The sequence below is a fragment of the Centropristis striata genome, chromosome 20 (assembly GCF_030273125.1).
Source record: "Centropristis striata isolate RG_2023a ecotype Rhode Island chromosome 20, C.striata_1.0, whole genome shotgun sequence".
Taxonomy (NCBI): Eukaryota; Metazoa; Chordata; class Actinopteri; order Perciformes; family Serranidae; genus Centropristis; species Centropristis striata.
Window position 1 is genome coordinate 7517378 of NC_081536.1, and position 27215 is coordinate 7544592.

At 39.4% G+C, this 27215-nt stretch overlaps 2 protein-coding genes across 3 annotated transcripts; one reads left to right on the forward strand and one right to left on the reverse strand.

The window, feature by feature from the left end:
• Positions 1 to 70: 70 nt before the first annotated feature.
• On the reverse strand, positions 71 to 2293 carry gpatch11 (G patch domain containing 11). The gene is made up of 8 exons (XM_059359541.1): positions 2137 to 2293; positions 1739 to 1965; positions 1597 to 1638; positions 1380 to 1500; positions 1203 to 1293; positions 912 to 1034; positions 581 to 662; positions 71 to 489 (listed from the first exon to the last, which is right to left on the reverse strand). Exons 1-8 carry the CDS (start codon positions 2184 to 2186, stop codon positions 434 to 436), a joined length of 792 nt encoding a protein of 263 aa, XP_059215524.1. The 5' UTR covers positions 2187 to 2293; the 3' UTR covers positions 71 to 433.
• Positions 2294 to 2529: 236 nt separating this feature from the next.
• On the forward strand, positions 2530 to 26190 carry heatr5b (HEAT repeat containing 5B). Of its 2 annotated transcripts, none has more exons than XM_059359217.1 (36): positions 2530 to 2607; positions 3470 to 3636; positions 3726 to 3937; positions 4586 to 4694; positions 4826 to 4975; positions 5280 to 5451; positions 6095 to 6252; positions 6339 to 6588; positions 8103 to 8258; positions 9285 to 9535; positions 9658 to 9769; positions 9878 to 10030; positions 10123 to 10222; positions 10560 to 10669; positions 10757 to 10920; positions 11104 to 11279; positions 11891 to 11996; positions 12089 to 12279; positions 12546 to 12705; positions 12913 to 13102; positions 13306 to 13475; positions 13568 to 13706; positions 13807 to 13992; positions 14165 to 14416; positions 15174 to 15355; positions 15470 to 15538; positions 16437 to 16616; positions 18047 to 18287; positions 18955 to 19191; positions 19431 to 19558; positions 20592 to 20736; positions 21680 to 21952; positions 22705 to 22929; positions 23043 to 23194; positions 23836 to 24049; positions 24951 to 26190. In XM_059359217.1, the coding sequence occupies exons 2-36, from the start codon at positions 3511 to 3513 to the stop codon at positions 25256 to 25258; spliced, it is 6147 nt and encodes a 2048-aa protein (XP_059215200.1). In that variant the 5' UTR covers positions 2530 to 2607; positions 3470 to 3510; the 3' UTR covers positions 25259 to 26190. The 2 variants fall into 2 exon arrangements, with proteins under 2 accessions (XP_059215200.1, XP_059215201.1); XM_059359218.1 differs by having other exon boundaries at positions 13807 to 13986.
• The last annotated feature ends 1025 nt before the right edge of the window (positions 26191 to 27215 follow it).

Here is a 27215-nt window from a genome sequence, read left to right on the forward strand (position 1 = left end):
GAACAGTAAAATGACATCTTGTGTTTTCTTAAGTAAATCAAATCCAAATAAAACAATAGATATAAAGGTATAATTCTTAAAACATTTAATGAAAAACACATTTAGGTTATTGCTTTTGAGACATGTCTAAAAAAATCTAAGTGCATCTTTTCAAAATATAAACAATTAAAAGATATACATTTACCATCAGATTTTTAAATGTAAAGAAAAAATCAAAACTGACACCCACAAACAGCATAAACAGTGGTGTCCTTCCAGAGATAGACAACAGATTCAAATGGGCATGATAAATATTCATCCAGTCCTCGCAATGTGATGAGCCTGTTCCCCATCGTAAAATGCTTTCTGTATTCACTCTTACTTATAATGTTTCCAGGGTCAAACATTTGTAACTTTTTTTAACTCGGAACTACTTCACACTTTTTAATTAAGTTCATTCATGGTCTGCTGCTGTATCCCCGGGACAGTTAGAGCACAAGTCCTCTTCATCTGTAAAACAAAAAGCAACAAAAAAGAAGAAGAATATCAGCAAAGGCAATAAACAACAATAAAACTATAGCCATGTTGACATCACTCTTACCATTATAGGTGGTCCCACACCATATGCAGTAAAAATGGACTCCTCTCAAATAGGATGTCAAGATGTGTAGTTTGTCAAAGGACTGTAACAGAGAGGCACATATCAAATACACTTTAATTTTACTCTGGAAAAATCACCACAGAAACCTACAAGATGCTTGTACCCCACTATACCAGTATAATAATAACTGTATACTTTACACTGGCAGAATGTGCCACTATGTCCTATGTGACACAATAAATTATTACTATACATGTATTTGACAAGAAAACTGATTTTGGATCATATATTAGGATTTCACATTATGTCACAGCATAAATTAAATACTAACAGTCAGTTCCACAATCTCCTCTTTGTCCTCATCCTCTTTTGGACCATCTTCATCTTCATCATCATCTTCATTATCAGACTCTTCTTTAGGCCAGTACCAGTCTTCCCTGGGGACAGTGATGCTCTGAAATGACAGTTCAGCCAAAATATTCACACATAGAAAACCAAGTCGTGCTTTGTTACTGATGCCTAATTAATTATCAAAATATACAGAATGAATAGAGATCTGCAAAAACAGCATTGCCATTGTGAAGTACTGTTGAGAAGGTGCTATAGACATAATTCCACCAACCTTTTGACTATCAAGCTGCTCACAGGCTCGCTGACTCTTTCTGAGATCGCCTTCAATCTTTCGCTCTTCTCTCTCTGTCCTTACTCTTGACCTGAAATTAAAAAGCACAAGATTACACATACAGGCATTTGTGTGTTTAGAGGTAAAGTGCATGTCAGAGACCGCTGTAAACTTCACCTAAAATCTTCCAGAGACTTGGTCTCATTCTGTTGTTTGGCTCGTACTTTTTGACGATAATGTTCAAGCTGCTCCTCAGCTTTTCTTTTCTTCACCTCTTCCATTCCAATGCCACCTCTGTCTGATTAATCATGCAAAGAAAAGCACACAAACACTGTAAGCCATCATTTGGATGGCACATATTGTTACTAAATAAGTAAAAAGTGTAAAAAACTACCTGTTTTGATACTCAGAGGGATTGGATCAACCCTTCCTGCTCCTGAAGAGGTAACAGAGATTAACATTAATTCGGACAATAAAAGCAAAACAGATAAAACAATAGAATTTGGGGGAAAAAATGGAAAAAAAAAGAAACTTGCCTGCCTTCCCGAGGCCTTGACCAGCTTTGTAACCCATTTTCTGCAAAAGTGCAAATCCTTTATTCTCATTGCTAATGGAGTTTTGTAAAGCCGTCTCTCTACTTTCCGTCTCTTGCTCCTTGAAGGTCTTCTGACGGTTCTTGATGTTCAACTCCTTATGCTGCGCCTCCTTCTTCATCGCTTCTTTCACCCGCCTCACCATGCTGACACCTGGCTTCACATCTTGTCTGATAAACAAAATAACATAGAACAAGGTTACTGGGGTAATAAATCAGTGGTAGCTAATTTACTCTAATTGTAAAGGACTTACAGCACCAATCAATAAGCTACATCATGCAATGTTACAATAACGACACCTTCAGGCTTGAATATAAAAAATTAACACACAAAACGCTTACATTTTAGTGAGAAATGCATCAGACATATAGTCCTCTTCCTCGTCAGACATTATGGCCGCAAAAAGCAGAAACAAAATGTAGAAAAGACCTGCAACAGCGCTAAATAAATACTTCGGTTGTGCGTTTGTATTTACTTCGATTATGTACGGGTCGTTCAGAAATAGATTCCGAGTAGCTACAAGATACCTAACAATTATACAGTTCCGGCGCTTTTGAGAAATATTATTATATATTATTATATAATAAAATTATATATAATATTATTATATATAAAATATTTTGGAAGAAGGTATTTATTTTGAATGCTCAGAAAAAAGGGGGAAAAAAAGGGTACATATTATTTTGAGCAATATAGTTAATTATGTCCACAGCAAATCGTTACTCACACTTTTTCCTTGGTTTCACGTCGGGCCAATTTTAATGCAACACAGCCGATACTCGTCGTCATTCATCCTGGGTTATCGAAAACAGGTAGGGTAAACAATTTGGCTATATAAATCCCACATTTTAGGAAGGTGTTGTCGCTCAGGTGTTTCTGAACAGCTGTAGGTTTTGGTTATGATGACAGATAGCTATGACTTAGCGTGGGTGAGAGTGTGTGACGTTAGATAGAGTTTAGCTTGTTCCCCGTAGGAACTAACGTCAGCTAGCTTAGGTTGCTAACCAGCTCGCCTATCAACAGCTGGAGCCAGGCAGCTGTCAACACAGAGCAGCAAAGTGTTAACGCTTCCCAGCTCAGACATTTTAAATTGCTGTAGTTAATGCGATGAATAAGCAAGGTTTCGAAGACGTATAAAGCAGAGACAGCTGCTACAACTCTGTTATTACTTGGATAAACCGAATAAAGTCATTGCAAGGACGGTTGATGTCAACAGATCTCTAGTAGCTGCAGTGCTGTTCTTATATGTTCTAGGTGATTGGATGAATATTAGAGAAGAGGAACCTTTGTAATTAGGGGTAAAGTGCAAGAATTTGAAGAGGTGTGGACACCCTTAATGGACTTTCTCAAGCAACAGTAGATTATATTTATCTGTAAGCATAATGAGTGTAACAATTTTTATTTTTTTTATTTTTTTTTTATATATTATTATTTGTTGTAATTGTTATTTATAATCACACACTTTTTTATTTTATTTTAATTTTTACTCATTTTATTTAATTTATTTTTTGTGTATGTGTGTTCAGCGGGGTCTGCCTGCTTTTCATTATGTGGCTAGTGTGGTGAGTGTTGATGTGTTGTGTATGTTCTTATTGAAAATTAATAAAAACATTGTTCAAAAAAAAGAGAAGAGGCATCTACTGACAAGGCACACCCCTAAATATAACATTGCAGAGGCGAGGGTGTACAGCACTGTGTGTTAGGAAGTCCTCGCCATGGAGCTGGCTCACAGTCTGCTGCTCAATGAAGATGCCTTGGCTCAGATCACTGAAGCAAAGAGGCCTGTCTTCATCTTCGAATGGCTCAGATTCCTGGATAAAGTGCTTGTGGCAGCAAATAAGGTGACTATTCAGATCTGGCCATTGTTTTGTTTTTTTGAATGGGTTTCATGAGAGGCAGTTGGTGAGTTTGTTTTGCATTTGAATGGCAGGTGGATGTGAAGGAGAAGCAGAAGAAGCTGGTGGAGCAGCTGACAGGACTGATAAGCAGTGCCCCTGGACCACCAACAAGAAAACTGCTGGCCAAAAACCTTGCAACCCTCTACAGCATTGGTGACACCTTCACAGTTTTCCAGACTCTGGATAAATGCAACGAGATAATCAAAAGCAAGGATGACACTCCTGCATACCTGCCAACAAAACTGTAAGATCCCATTTATTTGTAACACTGTGTATGTCACAAGGATTTTTTTTGTATATGCTTATTCTGCCTTATCTACATATTGTATACATTTGCATTAGGATATAAGCTGGTCAGCACTGCCTTGATGAATGTTACAGCCATATAGTGGCAAGGGTATTAGCAGTTAAGCCAAATGTTAATCTGCAGAATGACATTTCATGTTTAAAGGGGGGGATTAAATGTACATAAACAGATATTATGTTGTGTTTTTTGCTGGTTTAAATGGAATCTAACACTGTTTGAAGCTGCATCAGTGCTGTCCTGCTGGGTTTTCACCCTCATTCTTTCAAACTGCAGTGCTTATTGTGTGTTTATATGTGTTTGGAGCTTTTCAGTTAAAGCACAGGCTATTATGCTAATATTAGTAGATAAGCAATTAAATAAAAGCCAGTCTGATGTCTAAATGTTCTCAACAGGGGATTTTCATTATGACTATGAGAATGGAAAGAAATCCAAATTTATGGCATTTTAACTTCAAAATATAATCCATTCTTTACCTTCCTTTAATTGAGTCTCATGTGAATATTATATGGCATTGTTTATCAAATATTTTAAAGTGTACTACAATGCGTACTTTAATTTTAATGCATACAGTAACTTTTCTTGCAGTGCTGCAGTGGCATGTGTTGGAGCATTTTATGAGAAGATGGGCAGGATGCTGGGCAGTTCCTTTCCAGACACCATTAATAATCTTTTAAAGGCATTAAAGAGTGCAGAGGTATGACTTTTAAGAATACAAAACTGAAAAGTTGAATGCATAACTGGATAACTAAAGAGATTCATTATTCATAAACAGATGTGACATTTTATCTTAACTGTCCTGTTTTCACGTTTACTTTGTTGATTTAGTCTCAGGGCAGAGGAGAGATCCTTCTCAGCCTGCAGAAGGTGCTCTGTGGCCTGGGTGGAGCTGCAGCCTCATGTCACAGAGATATCTACAAGAATGCCCGCTCACTGCTCACAGACAGGTCCATGGCTGTACGCTGTGCAGTAGCAAAGGTTGGTCTAAGAGCATGGAGCTGCGAAAGAGTTTCAAATTACACACATTTTTGCCGTGTCATTTTTATTTCCTGACCTCAAATGTGTTGCACAAATCTTCGCCCTGTTGTGAAAGACGATTTCCTGTTTAGATAACATGACAATTGTATAGTTCACAAGTTGTGTTGCCAGTATATCACAACGATACGCGCAATATAAGCATCCATATTGTTAAATGCATCCTCTGTATAATAGCAAGATACAGTAAAGGCATAATGTAGATGTTATTAACAGGACTCCATTTTTATTCTTCTTGCCTTGTTAGTGCCTGTTGGAGCTGCAGAATGAGGCCGTATTCATGTGGACAACAGAACTGGAGAATGTTGCCACTTTGTGTTTCAAAGCCTTGGAAGGATCTAACTATGGTGTTCGGGTCGCGGTGGCCAAATTGCTGGGGACAGTCATGGCCACTGCCCTTATGCCCAAACAAGCAGCTGGTAGGTTAAAGAGGGCCACTTTCATGCTAAGTAGACTAGCTTCATTAATATGATTTTATTTCATTATCTTTCTTTTTTTTGTATTAATCTACCCATTGAGTGTACTTATCAACGTCATTATCGTTACCAATCACTTGCATATTTACTTATCTGTCCCTTTCCTCCTCTTGCCCACACTTGCACATTCCTCTGGTAGCCATTATTCACATACAGTTATACAACAGACTTTCAAAGCACACTCTCAACCGTGCATGCAAGGTTAACTATTACAAAAACGACAAAAAAAAGAAAAAACTCTATCATACTCAAATCATACTGTCTCATGATAATGGCTGTGTATTTTCTTTTGCACCTTTTATCTGTCTAATTTGTCACTTATTCTTATTTGTCACTCTGACAAAATGAAATAAAAAAGTAGACTACACACAATTAGCTATGTGTGTATTACAATTATGGACCTATTTGAAGCTATTTTGCCTGTTTTTAAAAAAAAATCTTGTTTCATTTTTATTTGTCACTTTTTAGATTTTTTTTTTGTAATAGGTGCATTTCCCCAGGGTGTGATCAATAAAGCTTTTATCTCATCTTACCTTCGTTGACCACTCACTTTTGTTCTTTGTGATCTCAAACTGTTTTTCCTCAGTGATGCGTCAGAACGTGAAGCGGGCCTCACTGGAGGAGGTGCTGGAGCTGATGGCCACAGGCTTTCTGCGTGGTGGATCCGGTTTCCTGAAGAGCGGAGGGGAGATGTTGAAGGGGGGAGGCTCTGTCAGCAGGGAGGTGCGGGTGGGCGTCACACAGGTGAGGTGAACTCTCAGATGTACGATCCAGCTTGTGCGTTGTCTGATTCAACCACTTCACACGTGCTCTTTGCTCCTCTTTTTTAGGCCTATGTTGTGTTTGTGACTACACTGGGTGGTCAGTGGCTGGAGCGCAACTTTGCCACATTCCTGTCCCATGTTTTGGACCTAGTGTCTCACCCACGGGCCACTCAGACACACGTTGAGGCTGTGTACTCACGCCGCTGTGTTTCCTTCATGCTACGCGCCACCCTGGGGGGCTTACTTGGAGAGAAAGCACAAATTGCAGCCGGCAAAGAAATCTGCCAAGCCATCAGCAAGCAGATGAGGGCTGTGGGTAAGGAGGATGGGGGGGAAATATCACGGTTCAGAGCATTACAGAGTAAGTACTCATCCATTATTACCACTTTTAATTCACCCTTCATTCACTTTCTACAACTCTTGCATGGTTTGCGCTTGTGTTGGATGCAGAGCTATTTTTTCTTTTCTTTCTTTTGTCGTGTGTGGAGATTCTTTCCCTATTTCTGCTTTCCTTCTTTCTTTCTGCCTTTGCTTCTTCCAGATCACGCTCCTCTTTCTGTACTTTTCTTTTTAACCACAAGCAGCATCATAATACCAGTAACATTATCCATTGCCTGCTCAGCATTTGAGTTACTCATGCTTGCATTATTGCATAGCCTCCATGGCTGTTTGCCATTCTGTTATTGCATTACAATCCCTAAGGAGCATGATATAACTCTTTCTGACTGTTGACATCTGGCTTACACCAGCAGAAAAACAGCATGCGCCACTAAATTCACAGACACATAGTCTGAACAAGTCACCCCTACACACAACAACAAGACATCATATTTGCAAGTTTGTCCATCATTTACCTTTTTTTTTTTTACTTCAGTTTGTCCAAATTTCCATTTTTCCCCCCGTAAAACAACATATCAATCATTTTTATAATCACCTTTATCCCATTTAATAAAGGATGATTCTTACTCTGATTTGCTTTGCAACCTTTAAACTGATGTAAACTATGTGAAACATACATTCTCTTGTTCATATTGATGTTAAAACAGAATTTGAAAAAGAAATTGAATGTCGGTGTCTCTTGAGACGTGGTCCTGGGCTCTTCACTGTACTTGCTGCTTGGATCTGTGAGACTTCTTGAAATCTGACTTATATGAAAATTAAATGTTTCTTAAAGACATGATGGTAGTTGGACTTCCTAGTGTATGTTCCTCTCTTTATTCTACAGTTGGTTTCTGGTATCCTAAGTTTATATGAAGTAAAACAACTGCCACAGTCCAAGAAGCAGCTTTAAATCTCTTTCTAAAGTCATTTAATTCCTTTTCCTTTTATGTGATCTTTTGATTGTTGCCTATTTTGGGCTCTGAGGATTTAAGTTCTTGATAAATAACCATCAGATGGTTTTATTGGCAATTTGCTTGAATTCAGATGACGTTTTAATGGGTTTTTTTTTGCACATTTATCCCTTAATAAAGCTGTAACCATTGTTTTTTGTATTGAACTTTTGTTTGAAAAATCCTCAGAGCTTATATAGCAGCGTGTTCTTCTTTGCAGATTCATAATGTGTGACAGCAACACACGGATTAATGTGGCCAGCCAATTATGTTACAATCTATTTTTATGTAACAAATCAGAGGATTATGATTAAATCTGACAAAAAGTTCCTTGTTTTTTGGGGAAATATAACAATCTAAGTTGCATTTCAGTGCAGGTCACCTTATCCATCAACGCTGTACTCATTCTGAATTAGTACCATATTTGCAACAGTTTTGCATTTCACACAGAGAAACCCCTTCATGTTCATTTCTCTTTCTCTCCTGCGTGTTTTTCCAGAGGCAGTTGTGAATGACATGAGTGGAGAGAACAAGGCCGGGGCAGCGGATGTCTCTGCTAGTCAGCATGTCATGGTATGTGCCCTGAAAGAGCTGGGCAGTCTGGTGCAGAGTTTAAGTGCCACATCTTCACCACTCATCCAGGAGCCTTCTATAGGTGAGACACACACAAAAACTAGATTGAGCTTTATTTATATGGTACATTTAAGACAACCACAGTTGACCAAAGTACTGAACAGGATCAAAATGCCAAATAAACAAACTGAATGTAAATAATGGATGAGACTAAAAGAAAACTATAAACATGAAAAAAATAATTTGGCACAATAGAGGATGAAGTCAAGTTGTCAAGCTAAACTTCCACTGGATGCCCACGTGCAGAGGGGATTCTTTAGCAAGGGCTTAAAGGTTTCCTGAACGTGTCTTATAAGAATAGGTAAGCTGTTCCAGAGATTAGGTAAAACCACAGCCTTTATTTTTGAGCCTGGGCCTCGAAAACATCCAAGACTAAGTGGTAAAGTTGTGGTGGGCTGGAGTATGTTTATCAAAGTTGAAAGTGCTGTCAAAAATCACATCAAGATACTTAACAGATCTGATTGTAAGAAACTAAAGTCCCAAGAGTACTGTCAGAGTCATCCAATAGGTCAGGCCAGCCAAAAACAATGAAGTCATTCTTATTTTTCTTATTAAGAAACTTCAAATACATTTACGTTTTGATATCGTTTCAGCAGCTCAGCAGAAGCTGCATAGAATCTTTACTTTTTGCTTTTAAGGGCAGATGGATCTGTATATCGTCAGCAAAACTATGAGAAGGAATTATGTGTCTCAAACATGGACCACAATGAAAAGAGAATGGGGCCCAAAATGGAGCCTTGGGGGGCCCCAGTTGAAAAATATTAACCTAGGTGAACTGAGAAACCTTAAGCTGTCATAAGTTTCAGTCCTCTTAAGTTTCTATGTACAAGAATAAACTTGAGTGTAAATTGTATGACATTGGCCAGCATCTTCTCAAACCTTGGTAATGTGTTTTAACATTTCACTATCCATTAACAGAATAGTAGCTACTAATAGCTATGTAAATTTCACACTGACTGAAATACAGTAAGATCTTACTGTTTTTGCATCGTTGTACATTTCTCTTAAATTGAAATAAATAAGTTGTTAACATATTCCATGTCTCCAGGACTCCTTGAAACGGTGACCTCAGTGCTGCTGCACCCAAGCATGGCTGCTCGTTTGGCCGCTGCGTGGTGCCTGCGCTGCGTTGCTGTGGCGCTGCCCTATCAGTTGACCCCACTGCTGGACCGCTGTGCGGAGAGAATCAACAACCTGAAGAGTTCACCTGAGGCTGTGAGCGGCTACAGCTTTGCGATGGCTGCTCTGCTGGGAGGCGTACACCAGTGTCCTCTGGGCATCCCTCACTCCAAGGGCAAGGTGTGTAGCCTCAGAAATGAACATTATTGGCTCCTTTTATTTTATCAGTTAGGTCTTTCTACTCTGTTCCAGCCTTAACGATTGTCCTATATAGACTTTAAGATTGTCTTCTCTTCTTGTAGTTGGTGGTGAGTATAGCTGAAGACCTCCTGAGGACGGCTGCTCAGAATAGTCGGCTGTCCCTGCAGCGCACACAGGCTGGATGGCTGTTGCTGGGTGCCCTCATGACTCTGGGTGAGCGTCCCAGACATCTCCCTCCTGTATCTTGGCTTTGAATTATCACCAATGCTATCTCTCTCTATCTCGCTGACAACATTGCCTCCACATTGTGTTTGCGCCCAGGTCCCTCCCTCGTGCGCTATCACCTTCCCAAGATGCTGCTGCTGTGGAGGAACGTGTTTCCTCGCTCGCAGAAGGAGCTGGAGGCAGAAAAGGCCAGAGGAGACTCCTTCACCTGGCAGGTCACACTAGAGGGCCGAGCTGGAGCACTGTGTGGTAAAGAAACGCACCTCCCCGTATACCTGCACATGCTCTGTAATGTTAGCAGACACAGTTCTGATCAACATGTCTGTTCCTTTCTTTTGCAGCCATGCGTAGCTTTGTGGCTCACTGTCCCGAGCTGCTTACAGAAGATGTGATCCGTAGACTGATGACTCCCATTGAATGTGCCATGACCATGATGTCTCAGTGAGTAGTTGACGACATCACGTTTGTATTTGTATTTGTATTTTTGTATTTGTACTTTATTTGTATTTTTACATTACATTTTATTGTATTTTATTGTATTTTTATATTTTATTGCTTGAAGTATGCCTAGGTTGTTCTTTTTATTTAATTATTTAATTGTGTTGTTATTGTCTCTGTGTGTAATGCTGCTGCTACACTGTAATTTCCCAGCTTGGGATAAATAAAGTATATCTATCTATCTATCAAGGCAAAGTTATTTTGTCTTTCCTGCAGAAATTCAGGATTTCTGTACTTTTTTTGTTTTTCTTTATATCTAATACTTGTAATTGTTTTTTAGTGTCCCTGCCATCATTAAGGTCCATGGTGCTCACCTGAAAGCTAGTGCAGCCATGGTGAGGCTCCGATTGTATGACATCTTGGCTCTATTGCCTCCCAAGACTTATGAAGGTAACACAATCACTTCTGCATACTTTTTCACAAAACATTTATAGACGTTTATTTTATTTTTTTTAAACTGTAATTTTTCTTGTGTAGGCAGCTTCAACGCCCTCCTGAGGGAGCTGGTGGCAGAGTTCACTTTGACCGACAACTCGGCCAACACCACCACCTCCTTGCTGCGCTCTCTCTGTCACTATGACGACAGTGTGCTCATGGGTTCCTGGCTACAGGAAACCGACCACAAGTGCATAGAAGATCAGGTGAGTAAAATCATCAATGACATGATGAATCCAAAATACAATACTACGACATATTATAAGAATAAATTTCAGGAAATTAAAATTAAATCGGAAATGCATTGAACAATAACTGTCTCTACTTAACATTATATATTATTATCTGATGTCTTTGATCTTTTTCACTGTGTGATCTTTCCTAAACAGCTGCAGCCCAACAGTGCGTCTGGCAGCGGCGCTCTGGAACACGACCCCTCGTCAATCTACCTGCGTATTCCTGTAGGCGAGGCCATCCCCGGGCCTCTCCCTTTGGGTGTGTCTGTCATCGACGCTTCAGTGGCTTTGTTCGGTGTGGTTTTCCCTCATGTCTCCTTCAAACACAGGTGAGAAGTTAAGTTGTTTCTGCAAACAATACAGACACACTTAGATTGTTCTTGTTCTAATATTATAATTTTAGTATTTTATATCCACTTCCATATATTTTGTACTTTTATCTATCTATTTAAAACTGTATTCCTTTGCTGCCATTCCATCTGCTTTATATGAGGTTATTTGTTTGTATGTGTGCCTTTTTCTTTTACTTGAACTTCACCTGCTTTATATTGACTTATTTCTTATATTTTGCACTTGCACCTCAATCTATTTCTGTATGGTCTCAGTGCTGCTTGACATATGTGCTCTCATTTTCCTCATTTTTATATTTTTCATACCCTCCGTAGGGCTTACATGCGTTTCAGATTTTTTGTTTGTTTCTGTAATTGTTTTAATCTGAAAAGCACTTTGTGCTTAAGCTTGAAACATGTTTTATATATATTTAAGTAAGTAAGAAAAGTTAATTTATAGAGCACTTTTCACAGATAAAATCACCAAGTGCCTTACAGAGCAAACCATACTTATTTTAGCAACATGTCAACATTTTGCATCTTATCCTCTGTTGTTTCTCTTGTTTGTTTATTGTGTATTACCTCTCTACCCGACTTTGTATGTGATTCAGGCTGCAGATGCTGGACCACTTTGCAGAGTGCATAAAGCAGGCTAAAGGAGTTAGACAGCAGGCAGTCCAGCTGAACATCTTCACTGCAGTGCTTAGTGCCCTCAAGGTGAGAAAACTTGCTTCATCTGCTCCCAAGACAGGAATATCATGTTTCATTATTCAGATAATGAGAAATAATGTGTCCCTTCCTGGCTAAAGGGTTTGGCTGAGAACAAGAGTACTCTGGGTCCTGAGGAGGTGCGTAAGTCGGCTCTGGCCCTGGTGATGGGAGCGTTGGACAATCCCAACCCCATCCTGCGCTGTGCTGCTGGAGAGGCCCTGGGCAGGATGGCTCAGGTGGTGGGAGAGGCTACCTTCATTGCCAGAATGGCACAGACCAGCTTTGATAAGTAAGTATTTAATATCTCTATTATCTTTTTCTTTAGTCTATTTGTCCTGATAAGATCAAGAGAGACTTGGCTAATATAACACCTTTAGAATCAGTTACAGAGGAAAAAAAACCTTTTAACATTTTATTGTAGGTCAAAGATGTTTTCAGGAAGATAAAAGTTAAATCTTTGATTGTCCTGATAATCTATCTTGCACTAAATCAAGCTTACCTTTCTATCATCTGCTTTCATCATGTGATCCATATCTCTCCCTCCTCTTTTTCCAGGCTGAAGTCTGCCCGTGATGTAGTATCAAGGACGGGCCATTCACTGGCTCTCGGCTGTCTGCATCGATATGTTGGAGGAATTGGCTCAGGCCAGCACTTAAAGACCAGTGTCAGCATCCTGCTGGCTCTGGCCCAGGATGGGTCCTCCCATGAGGTCCAGGTAGAGTGAATTACTCAGGAGGAATGGTTTTCAAAATCCACTCCCAGTTGATGGCTAATATGAGGGTTGGGGTGTTTTGTTTTTCCATGTAAACTGCATATTAGTTTGCTTTACTTAGATTAATATGTTTCTATATTTGATTTCTAAACCACACCCTGTGTACTTTGCACATTACTAATTCAGATATTCTCCATCTATCTTTATTAGACATGGGCTCTGCACTCTCTGGCTCTGATTGTGGATTCTAGTGGTCCCATGTACAGAGGCTACGTGGAGCCCACACTGTCCCTGGTGCTCACCCTGCTCCTCACTGTGCCTCCGTCTCACACAGAGGTGCACCAGTGTTTGGGCCGCTGCCTGGGAGCTCTCATCACCACTGTGGGACCAGAATTACAGGGTAACCGTGATAGGAAAAACTTCTGTTTTGCTTCTGTAAAAGCCATATAAATACAATAAACCCCTTCCTAGCCAGCAGGTGGCAGTGTAATCACATAACAGGCTACTTAAGTAGACTTGAAGACAGATTGTGCATCCTCTGGTTGCTAAATAATGCTGTTTCTGTTTGTCTCTTTCCCCTATTTGTATTATTGGGTTTGCTAGGAAATGGAGCCACTATCTCCACCATCCGCTCATCTTGCCTGGTTGGTTGTGCCATAATGCAGGACCACTCTGATTCCCTCGTGCAGGCAGCTGCTATCTCATGTTTGCAGCAGCTGCACATGTTCGCTCCACGTCATGTCAACCTATCCAGCCTGGTGCCCTGTCTCTGTGTAAGCAAAATAAGATCCAACTTCAAGCACAGTAGCTATAGTTTGCCTCAATCTTAATCACAATGTCCTACTGTGCTATGGGATACCTGCAGGTGCATTTATGCAGCTCTCACCTGTTGCTGCGTCGTGCCGCCGTTGCCTGCCTGAGACAGCTCGCTCAAAGAGAGGCTGCAGAAGTCTGTGAGTATGCCATGAGCCTGGCAAAGAGATCAGGAGACAACACTACAATCAGTGAGTACAAATCATGAACCTGACAGGAACATTCTGTTTATTTAATATGCATCAGTGTGATACTGTGTCTCTAACTGTGTTGACTTTGTCCTTGGTTTAGACCTGAACATCACAGAGACCGGTCTGGAGGGCGTTCTGTTTGGCATGCTGGATCGGGAGACTGACAGAAAGCTGTGTTCTGACATCCATGACACTCTGGGACACATGCTGTCGTCTCTTGCTGTGGAAAAACTTTCTCATTGGCTGAAACTCTGCAAGGATGTCCTGGCAGCAACTACAGGTACAGGTAAAACAACAAAATATGACACATTACAATTTTCTGTCTCCAAGGAAATTAAGGCTGGAACAGAAAACAAAGAATCACACAGCAGTCAAGTCAAATTTATTTCACAGCCCAATATTAAAATGATTTGTAGCTAAATCTTTTTTATCACAAATGTGTCCTTCCAAACTTTCAGATGTAGGAGGGGCCGTTGTATTCGAGGTGGAAAAGGATGAGGAAGACTCAGAGAAAAAAGACGAGATGGACGATGACACCATGTTCACAGGCCTGGGCGAAGATGACAAGTCCAAGCCGTCGGTGGCGCCGCGCTGGGTGACGCGGGTCTTTGCCGCAGACTGCTTGTGCCGCATCATCCTGCTGTGTGAGAATGACAAAGCGCACTTTGACCTGGCAGCTGCCCGCTCTGCACAAGCCAAGAACCCCAAAGGTACCAGTCACTAGCTGCCAAAAGAGAGTTCACTTCAAGGATTTGTGATCAATTTATTCCACCTGTGATGTGTATCGTTGCTTAAAAATTGATTTTCTAAAGTGACATACAAATATTAAAACTGTTCCTTCCAAAGAGAATAAGAAATATATTTTCAACTGACCAAGAGTCCAGCTGTTTGTTTAGTACATGCTGTTGTTCGTTTGCTTTGGGTTAATATATCTTTTTGTGACCTCCAGGCAGTTCAAGTGTCAGCTTCTGAATAAAACTCATTCATGCGCTTTTATGGAGGGAGCCAGACATGAGTAAGCAAAAGTGGGAGGGATATCATTCACGGTGATAGATAGAGAGGCCAGTATTTATAAGCTCCTCTGGAATAAGGAAGCATTCTACAGGGCAGACAGTAACGGCACAGTGAAGTGATTTTTGCAGAGCTGGAAGCAGCTAAGCCAAATTTAGTGACTGGGATTGAGTGGATGGTTGGTCTGCATGTTGGTGTGTCCAACTAATCCTTTAAAAGGTACACTTCAGCAGAAACTCAATTAAATCTAAGGCTCAAGGTCAGTATCCGGTTTCTTTGAGGAAGGCGTTAAAAAAGCAAACACAGCATACATGCAACCCATTATCAAAGGATTACAAAAGCACATAATAAACAATTACTTTTATTGACTATTGTGGCTGCTCACGAAGGTCTCATTCCTTACAGTAATTGTAAATGCATTTCTACTCCTCACACAATCCTTGTCGTTCCATCCAGGAGATCAGTTGGTGCTCCATTTGTCTGACCTCATCCGCATGGCCTTCATGGCTGCCACAGACCACAGTAACCAGCTGAGGATGGCCGGCTTGCAGGCCCTGGAGGACATCATTAAAAAGTTTGCCTCTGTACCAGAACCTGAGTTCCCAGGTCACGTTATCCTGGAACAATACCAAGCCAATGTGAGTTGGAAACATATCGAGATTATGCTGAAAAATTCCCCAAATAATAATGACACAGAAAATGTGAAACAAAATCGAAGAAGTAAACATTGTATCAATCATGTCTGCATTTAGGTCGGAGCTGCCCTCAGACCTGCATTTTCACCCGATACACCATCTGACATCACAGCTAAGGCATGCCAGGTAGGACACCCTGTTGTATTAACAATCATTTAGACGCTTAACTGGTTATATACCATTTTACTTCACAATGTTCTACTACAATGGCAGTTAATTGTCCACAGTGACTCCTCATCCCCTAAGAACCTAGAAGTGTCAAGTTTTTCTGCTGTATTACTCTTACACTTAATTTATTTGACTGTGGAAAATAGCAAACATACCTGTCAACAGTAATGTAAAAAACAACCTTCTCTATTTGATGATCCCCTTTGTGTCTCTGGCTTTGGGTTTGTACCCACTGAGACTATTTCTGTTCTTTCAGAAGCCTGAATGCTTGATCTCAGGGTTTGTCTTTCTAAAAGGAAGGATTAAGTTAAATCACCAGAGAAAACAAAATAAATATCCACCTTTTATCCCCAAGGTGGTAAAGACAAATATGAATAATTAAAAGAGCACTTAGGGCTGCACTGAATACTTCAAATCTTTGAAGCTTCATTCATAATGTGAACATTTAAATTCTAAATTAACAGCTCCATTTGAAAACCTCAATAGAAGCATTCGCTACAGCCCAACATTTAATGCATACCTGTGGCACTGCAGAGTCACACCTGACCTTCAGAGCATCGTAACTCATTAGCACCTCTCCCTGTCCTGCCCTTGGCTGCCTGACACTCTAATAGCAGTTCTCCTCAGAAGGATGTGATCTTATAAATGTCTGCTCCACTTGTACGGCCCTAACATGTCAACCGTATCTATTAATATCTGTTCGTTGACAACTCCGACCCCTTTAATGGTTTGTGTGATGGCTAATCAACCTTGAACACTGTTAAATAATGTAGGTTTTTAATTTTTCTCATTAGTTGGAATAGACGCGTTGAGTGCTTTGACTGTTTATTACCTCGACCCCTCTGTGTGACTACAGGTGTGCAGCGCGTGGATTGGTAGTGGCGTCGTCAGTGACCTCAATGACCTGCGGCGAGTCCACAACCTGCTTGTGTCGTCGCTGGACAAGGTGCAGGCTGGGAAGGGTTCATCCAGTCAGCTGTACAGTGAGAGTGCCACCACGATGGAGAAACTGGCCGTGCTAAAAGCATGGGCTGAGGTGAGACAGAAGGCTGATAAATCAAATCAAATCAAATCAAACTTTATTTATATAGCGCTTCTCATACGTAAAAATGCAACACAAAGTGCTTTACAAAAAATAAGAAAAAAAAAACAATAAAAATGACAAAACCCACCCCTCCCTCCCCCACATACACATCTGTAAGTATACATACACAAACATGCACACACGCATTTAGTCATGCACGCACACAAACACACTCAGACTCACACACAGCACATATTGATTGACAGTGTAGAGACATGGCAAGGCACCGAGGATCCAGATGAGGAAAAATCAACCTGTGGGAGCATCCACACTGAGAGGTGGCAGAGCCCACGGCCATAGAGGACGCCATCACAGAGACCACCAGGACCCGGGGAGACCGAGGCGGACTCCACACATGGTGCAGAGCAGCCCAGCCCCCCGGGCCCAGGGAGTCCCCAAGACCACATCCCCACGGGCAGACCCAACACACCCCCCAGTGAGGAGGCCCCCATGAGGAAACACTGGAGCTGAAGACTAAAAGACTAAAAGACAACAGGACAGAATAAAAACTAAAAGACTAAAAGACAACAGGATAAAAACTAAAAGACAACAGGACAGGATAAAAACTAAAAGACTAAAAGACAACAGGACAAGATAAAAACTAAAAGACTAAAAGACAACAGGAATTAAACTAAAAGACTAAAAGACAACAGGACAGGATAAAAACTAAAAGACTAGAAGACAACAGGACAGGATGAAAACTAAAAGACTAAAAAACAACAGGACAGGATAAAAACTAAAAGACTAAAAGACAACAGGACAGGATAAAAACTAAAAGACTAAAAGACAACAGGACAGAATAAAAACTAAAAGACTAAAAGACAACAGGACAGAATAAAAACTAAAAGACTAAAAGACAACTGGATAAAAACTAAAAGACAACAGGACAGGATAAAAACTAAAAGACTAAAAGACAACAGGACAAGATAAAAACTAAAAGACTAAAAGACAACAGGACAAGATAAAAACTAAAAGACTAAAAGACAACAGGAATTAAACTAAAAGACTAAAAGACAACAGGACAGGATAAAAACTAAAAGACTAAAAGACAACAGGACAGGATGAAAACTAAAAGACTAAAAAACAACAGGACAGGATAAAAACTAAAAGACTAAAAGACAACAGGACAGGATAAAAACTAAAAGACTAAAAGACAAGATAAAAACTAAAAGACTAAAAGACAACAGGATATGGTAAAAACTAAAAGACTAAGAGACAACAGGATAGAAAATAAAAGATAAAAACTAAAATACAACGGGAATAAATAAATAAATAGTAAAATAATCAGTTAAAAAAAAAAAAAAGAGGACTGTCCTATGTTTGTTATACTGCAAATGATGTACATAATAAAGCTGATAATACATACGGGCATCTTTCCTCAGGTCTATGTGGTGTCAATGAAGATCAAGAAAGAGGCAGAGTCCAAGCCTGCCAAACCGGTCCGAACTGGAGATGACGACGAGGATGATGAGGATCTGGGCGCCGACGTGCTTCCACCTGACAGCCTCATCACTTTGGTGCAGCCCGAGCTGCCCTCGCTGAGCCGCCTGTGGCTGGCCATGCTGCGAGACTACGCTCTGCTCACTCTGCCCGCTGAGTTTTCCAGTCAGCTGCCCCCTGACGGTACGAGACAAATCCATGCCTATTAAATGCAGATCAAGTCTGGACCAAATCTCTTCATATGCATGGACACATGCACATGGATTTTTGTTCTTTCCCCACTTTTGGTCCCATTAAAGTGGTGGTTTTATTCTCTAGGGAGAAACTCCAGACAAAAAAAAAACCTTAAATGAGAAATTGTCTTTGTGTCCAAAACCTTTTTTGGGATAAGATTTTCAAGGAAATTGTTGGAACTTTTTCATTTGTTTACCAATGGCTGAAATGTAATGACTACTTCAGGGGGCTCAATCCTAAATATACAATGTCGAAACTTGTGTTTAAATATCTGTATGTCTAGAATCAGAATCAGAAAACTTTATTGCCTGTCAAGGCAATTCAGACATTCAGACACAATAGACATACAGCATGTTTTCCTAAAAAACAGAATAAAATACCCAATGAAGTTTAATTTATGCAGGATATTGTGAGATTATTATTGAGATTATGTACCACATGTGCAATGCAGCAAAGTGTGTGTGTGTGCGTGTGCGTGTGTATTATCACCTTTTATTTAAGATGATGGTGCCATGCTAACTAATGTGGTGCATTTCGTAAACATTTCAACTCACATTTTAATCTGCTCAAAACCGTTTCAAATTAATTTCCCATTATTGTGTGTGTGTGTGTCCAGGTGGAGCCTTTTATACTCCAGAGACTATAGACACAGCAAGGCTCCACTATCGCAGTTCCTGGGCCCCCGTCCTGCATGCTGTGGCCCTGTGGCTCAGCAGCACTGGGTTCCGAGCTGGTGAAGAGAAAGAAGAGGTCCCCACAGCTAACTCCAAAGCTCCTGCCCTCCCTCAAGCAGTCACCGCCACCAGAAAGAGCTTTGAAGAGTCTGTCAAAGACAGGATGCATCTAATGTTGGGTAAAGAGACGCAAATTATATCCACGTTACTGTGTTTGGCTCTTATTTTGAGGTCAGTACCCTCCCTAATGTAGATATTCTTCTAAAAAACTGAACACATTTTCATAGCGACTGCTTTTTATTTTTTACCATCTAGTCATGGGTCCCTTGCATCTGCCCACAGTGGAAGGATGATGGTGGATAGAAAAAGAAAATGGCATGAACACACCCTAAGTGCATTTCTGTGTTCTGTCTCTCAGGTGTCAGTATAGAGTTTCTTTGCTTCCCCCGTCCCGAGGAGCCCATTGAACATGTGATGTCCTGCCTGCACGCCCTATTCACTCTGCTAGAATCACCATGTGCTAAGATCCATATCGCAGAAGACCAGGTAAATATATAAGTACAGAAATTGCACGTGTAAGGAAGAGAGATATGGTGTAAGATTGGAATGTGTATCTGCATTTTAAGAAAACAAAATTTGTATTTTTAAAATCATTTTTTTAAAACTCTGATTCAAGTTGCAATTTAAAAATGTCATGTGTTAACAGAAATCCACCGCATGAACCAAAATTACAAACTTAGCTGACAAGTGCGAGTTCCTGTTGGTGGCTTTGTTGATTGCAGATATAATTTTACAACGCATCAAAAAAGAAACAATGGATTTTTATGGATGACCTCTGTTACTTACACCCTGCAATAATTACGATTGTATTTCATTGCTCTAGTTCAAGTGATATATTTACCAGTGACTGATCCCCAGCTTTATGCAAATAATTGGTGAAAATGACAAGGTTACGTGATATTTACTGACTTTACCAGGTGAAAAGGATTGCTCCAATTCTCCATTAAACAATTGGTGGCAACACAATGGATAATGGGATACTGAGGGCTTCAAAGGATACATAGATTGGTGTCCAGAAAGAAAGCAGGTTGTATTTCTCTGCTGCATTTAGTGGAGTCTTTGAAATGGGCCAGCTCTTTTCCGGTCCGATGACGTATTCAGTCTAGAGGTGTGGACTTCAGAGGATCCAACAATTAAATTGGGACACAGCATGTGTCTGTCTGCTGCTGCCACAGTCATTACAGTCTCCTGTCACAGGCAGGAACCACACACTGCGTTGCTGGGCCATTTAGCCTGTTAATATATATTGACAAAGATTTTCTTTCCTTTGAGAAGCAAAACAGAGATTATGAATTTCTGTTAATATACAGTAAGAAAGTTATCTGAAGGTGTTTTTTTTATTGGAATTAAGACTTAACTCAGTATAAGACTTGCCTATTTACAACTCTGATAAAAGAAATGCTTATAGTTGGCACTGAGCCACAACAGATGAGTATACTGTGTTGGGCATTATGAATATCAATGTTCACATTCCCAGTGTTATACAGTGGCATTACTGTAAATGTTATTTCTCTTGTAGCTGTTGGCAGTGGAGCTCCTGAACGTGCTCCACAGGCTGCTGCTGACCAGGGATCCTCCAGCTGTTCAGCTCCAGGTTACCGCTGTTGTACAGGAGACCATCAGGGCTGCTCAGGACCATCTGCAGCAACAGAGGACCAGCAAGGGTCAGGAACTAATTCAGCTCTGACATTTCTCTTAGTGCTCACTTATGCCTGAGTAGGGACATTTTGGCTTTATAATATATATTTTTCAACCATTTTGGCTGTGTTAATGTTTATGGCACAAACTTTGGCAGGGATCTGAGTTTTTATTTTATTTGTTAAAGTTCACCTTCAGCTCTATGATAATCTGTGTAGTCCAAGTCAGAGCCTTAAGGACAAAAATGAAAATGTTTGATCCCATGGTTGTTAAAGCATAAATCATTCAATCATCATCACACGTTCTATTATTATATCAGGCTTTCTTTCTAGAGCTCTGGCTTCAATATTGTAGTTTTTACTATTTTCTACCAAATCGAGACGTTTTCTCATATTTGTCCTGTGAAGGATGTTGCTGCTGTATCATGGAGCACTTTCAGTGTGTGATGAAATGCATCGGAATCAATGTTGAAAATCATTGACTTATCCTAAATTGTAAAAAAAAAAAAAATGTAATGTTTTTTTTCTTCATAATAACAGTGGCATTATGTAAACAAACTTGCATTAAATGGTTAACAATTTGAAAATTAATGAATATTTGGTGGTTATGACCAGCACTGAATTTTAGCTCAACTTTAACTGGAAAATAATTTGGGCTGTCCCTTATGAAAAGCTTTAATCTTGTATTTACCAAAGAGTTACTCATTAGTTACTTGGAACTCTTACTTGGAAGTCATTTAACATGAAAAAAAAATCGACAGAAGAAATCTTAGTCAACTAAGACCCAAAAGACTGATTAGTTGCCCTAAAAAATAACATTGATAAGAAGAAAGATTTGAAAGGGGACATTTTTGTCCGATAAGGAACAAATTATGTGAATATTACATCTGTTGAGATGTATTTTCATAGTAAAGTTGTTTCAGTTATGTAGCTGTTTGAGTGATTTAGGTCACTGTGTTATTTTCCTCAGGCAAAGAGGAAGAAGGCGAGAAAGACTCTCAGTCCAGCCTCGGGGAAGGAGGAGACACAGGGGAGCTCGTCCCTGGCAAGTCTCTGGTGTTTGCAGCCATGGAGCTGCTCGTTTTCATCCTGGTGCGCCACTTACCACAGCTGAATGCACGTGTGAAGGAGTCGCCCAGCCATGTGGCACTCAGGCCTCAGCGACTACCTGAAGAAAGTGCCCGCCTGGTGGCAAACACAGTTTCCATCCTGGCAGAACTGCCTTCGCTCTGCTCTCCTGCTGGTGAGGCCTGAAGCATACTACAACAACACAGAGACACTGTGCAAAAATATGAAAAGACACATAGAGAAGCAAATCTGTACAATCACAGCACATATTGATACCTAGTCTGTGTCCCAACTTGGATGTCTTATATAGAATTACTAGCTTGGCCTACATTGTTAAGGTTTATGTATGCTAATGATAGGCTAAACTCTTAAACTAATGCCTTGCAATGATGGTATTACAGGGTATCCGCGGCGTCTGAAAAAGTCTTAAAACGTCTAAAATCCAATTATTTGAATTTAAGGTCTTAAAATGTCTAAAATTCTCTTAAAATTTCATAAAATGTCTTAAATATGATGTTGAAAGGTCTTAAAAATATATTAACGTTACTTTTATTTAAAACAAATGCAGAAACTTCAGTCTTGCTTTTAAATATTTCGATTTTTTTAGGACGCTATAACATAAGTACAAAACAGAACTAAGTACCTATGCAGCCCATACAGAACTTGAGCTGTGAATAAATTCATATCCGGGCTTCCGATTTTCCTTCATGTCTTTTGTACTTTTTGCCAGTATGGATGTTAAATGGGTCTTAAATTATATTCATTATGGTCTTAAAAAAGTCTAAAAAAATCTTGAATTTGACTTGAAACCTGCAGAGACCCTGTATTAGAAACTGCTTTGTGCATTTGTATGACATTGAGAGTAATAATACCCTTAGTATAGCAACGTGGTGTTTACCATCAAATTATTTCTTTTCACCTCTACAGGAAGCATGAACATCCTACCCACAGTGCTCTTCCTCATCACGGGGGTACTGAGGGAAACTGCAGTTAAGACTGCAGACAAGTCTGTGCCCGTGACCGTGGCAGCTGCCCTGCAGGGCATCAAGACCATCATCACGTCCCCACTGGCCCGGGTGGAGAGCATGCAGACACAGTGGACAGGCCTTGTGAGGAGCAGCCTGGCATCTGTTCTTGAGCACTCGCAGCCAGGTTAGGACATACACACACACACATTTGACCGAGACCTCTAGCCTTTCTGTAGATGGGGCAAGAAAAAAATATGACTACTGACAATATGAATATTTGTTCTTGTATCTCTGTAGATGAGTCCAGGCCTGACATGGATGAGGTCAGTATGTTAACAGCGATCACACTCTTCCTGCTGTCTGCCAGCAATGAACTTGTAGGAGTGACCGTCCTGCAGAAGGGCTGCATGGATCGCTTCCGAAATGCCCTCAACTCCAGTGATCCCTGGGTAAGCACTTAGAGTCAGCTGATGTACAGTACAGGCCAAAAGTTTGGACACACCTTCTCATTCAATGCGTTTCTTTTATTTTCATGACTATTTACATTGTAGATTCATCAAAACTATTAATGAACACATGTGGAATTATGTACTTAACAAAAAAGTGTGAAATAACTGAAAACATGTCTTATATTCTAGTAAGCAAAGGGTGGCTACTTTGAGGAATCTAAAATACAAGACATGTTTTCAGTTATTTCACACTTTTTTGTAAAGTACATAATTCCATATGTGTTCATTCATAGTTTTGATGCCTTCAGTGAGAATCTACAATGTAAATAGTGTCATGAAAATAAAGAAAACGCATTGAATGAGAAGGTGTGTGTCCAAACTTTTGGCCTGTACTGTATGACAAAGTGAACCTGAGGCCTCACTTGGTTAATTTTCCAGATTAATGACCCCCGTCATAGGACGACTTCACCTGATTGCAGTTGTTAGATTATGTGAAGCCTTATAATAAAAAGATACCGTGGATATGTCAAGCTTTCTTTGTACTACAAGGTCCTGGATAGATTTGAAATGCCTGATTAAAATGTGTATTCCAGATGTTTGTGGCCCAAGTTCAGTGAGTGATTTCATTCTTTTTGCTGCAGGTTCAGGCACGATGTTACCAGCTGCTGTTGTCAGTGTTTCAGCACTCCAGCCGTGCCCTGTCTACTCCTTACATCCACGCACTGGCTCCACTTATGGTGGAGAAGCTGAAGGCAGTGGAGCGCAGTCGGCCAGGGACGGCTGCCGAGCTGCAGGCCGTGCAGGAAGGCATCAGGGTCCTAGAGAATCTGGTTGGCATGGGTGAAGAGCAGAACCGTAAGTATGCCTAATGGACCACTAAAGTACTGTTTTTGTTCCATTAAAATGTTTAGCTCCATTAAAGAAGGTCTCTCAAAGTATTTAGCTCAGTGCCTTTGGATGTGTGCTGTCAAAGATCAGAGTAGTAAAGCATTAAATGCTAAATTTAGAATTTGTGTACTGGTTTATTGTCCATTTTACTATTGATTTTATCATTATGCTTTGTTCTATATTATTTATTGAAATGATACAATTTGTATTTTGTTTTCCTAAATATCTTGTTCAAGCTTTCTCATGTTCCTATTATCATAGTAAAGCAAACTGCACTGAATACTTACAGAAAATGCTATTGAAAAACATTAATTTACTTCATATTCTCATTTAATTAACCCGTCATTTATTATACAGTAGTTATATTTTTATATTTTTTCACATATTTAGGGCCACATCTACAGATTAGTTTTGTTACAAACTGATCTGTGGATTACTTAATTATTCAATTGGGCTGAAAGATTAATCAGACTTTTATTGAAACTGTAATATGTAATAGTATTACATCCAAAGCCGCAGGAGGCCAGTATTTGAAGGAAAAACATGTATCAAAATGCATATCTTGTCCAAAATCTTGTCGACTACAAGCAAAATAACTGATACAAAATTGAACACCTAGCTCTCCTCAATGAACTTGATACGTATTCATGCAAAATATAGCATTTTAGAGGACCTCTTACTTACCTTATCTGGGTTCTTAGTTGTTCCTTTGGCTTATTCTAAGATACATTTGACTGTGTGGCAAACTGATCTGCCAGGGCCTCTTGGTAACCACTGTCTCATTTTCTAGAGTGGTGCCTCATACATCAGGTGAAGGTGTAATGAGTTGGATCTGTGGCAATGTTTCATTATTTTTTGTGTTTAATAGGGGTGCAGCTGCTGGCTCTTCTCGTACCAACTCTCATCTCCTACCTTTTGGATGAAAACGCTATCTCCTCTGCGCCCCAAGTCTCCAAAGGCCTGCATGATTTCGCCCTTCAGAACTTAATGCGGATTGGCCCCCTCTATCCAGCTGCCTTCAAGATAGTAATTGGTGCAGCACCTGAGCTTAAAATCCGTTTGGAATCTGCTATAAGGGCCAACCAGGCCAGCAGTCGAGCCAAAGCTGCAGCCAGGCAAGCTCAGCCGACTGTGCAGGCGGCACCAACCATCAAACTCAAGACGAGCTTCTTCTGAACTCTCCAATGCACTGTACACTCTCACAGCCTCAATTAATGTTGTCTTTTTAGCTTTGTTTTGTTGTCTGTACTACAAAGTACCACATGATATGTCTATATCAACTACAGTTTCTGAAATGTATTTATTTATTCTACATGTCATCTTTGTTTTTGATGGCTGAGAGCTCTTGTTGAAGTCAAAAATGAAATTATGTAAATATCATTAAGAAGCGTTTGAATGTTCACTTTCCTAAAAGCTCACTTTAAAATCAGTAGGAAATTTTGATTGTGTGAATGTATCATTTACTGGACTTGATGCACATTAATAAAGGGACGCAATTTACATTTATTTTACATATTTTTCCTGATCTTTTCCTTTCATTCTTGTCATCATCACTCACTCTCCAAAAGTTGATGTTTAATATGCCATCTTCTGTGATTTTGCATCACCATAAGCATGGCAGTTAATTTTTTTCTCCTTATGCCAATCATGCATGTTCTTTAATGGAGCTGGTTTAGAATATGACCTTAGAGTCTGCTGATTGTTACCGATGGATGTTTTTTGTTGTTGTTGTTGTTTCTGTTTGCAGAGGGGATTTCTCTTAAATTATGTTACTGAGAAGTTGCTTTTTATTTTGAGCCAAGAATGAGATTTTGTTTGAGACCTTTGAATTTTAAATGCATCACAATTTCAAATTGTTTTGGGGTAGAAACCGTAATTCTCACAGAGACAGTTAATTGGTCTGATGACAAATGGGGAGATACTACATCATTTATTTAATATATGTGCTGCATATCATACAAACTGATTTTTGATCCATATGTCTGTTTGTAATAACTAAATAAATGGGTGAGCCACCATCATAAATTTGAAGATTTGTTAAAATGGTCCTATTTTACATTCCACCCTAATTTCTTTGAAATGTGAATAAAGTTGCTTTGATCTCCTTATGCTGATGTCTGTAATTGGTTATGCATTTTAACCAATGGTGTGACCGAGTTTTTGTAATTAAAGGCTGATTCAAGATCTGTAACGGAATAATTAGGGTTAGATAGATTGATATCTTTGTCTTTGTACTCTTTACAGAACTATAAAATAGTAGTAAGGAAATATTAAAATACACAAAAGAATAGAATATAAATAAGACACTACTTCCATTGTTTAAGATACAGTCATGGACAAAAAATATTACTCAATTAATCTTCAATTTCTTGTTTATTTTAATGAAAGGTACATTTGCTTGGACAAATATAATGATAGCAACAAAAATAGCTCATAAGAGTTTAATTTAAGAGCTGATATCTAGCCTTTTTCCATGGTTTTCTTGATAATGATTTTGGTTATGATCAAGAAAACCATGGAAAATGGCTAGATATCAGCTCTTAAATTAAACTTTTATGAGCTATTTTTGTTATCATTATATTTGTTCAAACAAAGGTACATTTAGTTTTACCAGGCATTAAAATGAACAATAAACTGAAAAAAAAGGTGGTCTAATAATTTTTTCCATGACTGTATATGAGATTGTAGTAAAATTGATGGTTATCCGACTGTGTGCATATGCTTACCTACATATTGAAAAATGTGTTGTTGTTTTTTTCATTTTTAGAAGGGAGACTTTTTACACATAGGTACCAAGGTTATAATAGTTTGGGATTTTTCTTTAGTTTTAATTTCGTTGTCAATTTTTGTTTTCAAATTCAGTCAGTTTTAATGAGTTTTGAGAGTGAGTTTGCTAGTTTTAATTAGTTTTTATTTTTGGAAAATGCTTAGTTTTAGTTTAGTTTTAGTGTTAGTTTTAGTTTTTTGTGATGGGGTATTTGTTGGGTGCAAGATTCAATAAGGTCACAATAAATGTTGCCTTTATTTAATTTGTCTTATCCATCTCAGCCCCAATAAGTTTACTAAAACCAAAACTCATAAAACCAAATAGATGAAACAAAAAGGTTAACGTATGAAAAAAGTTGACAAAGAC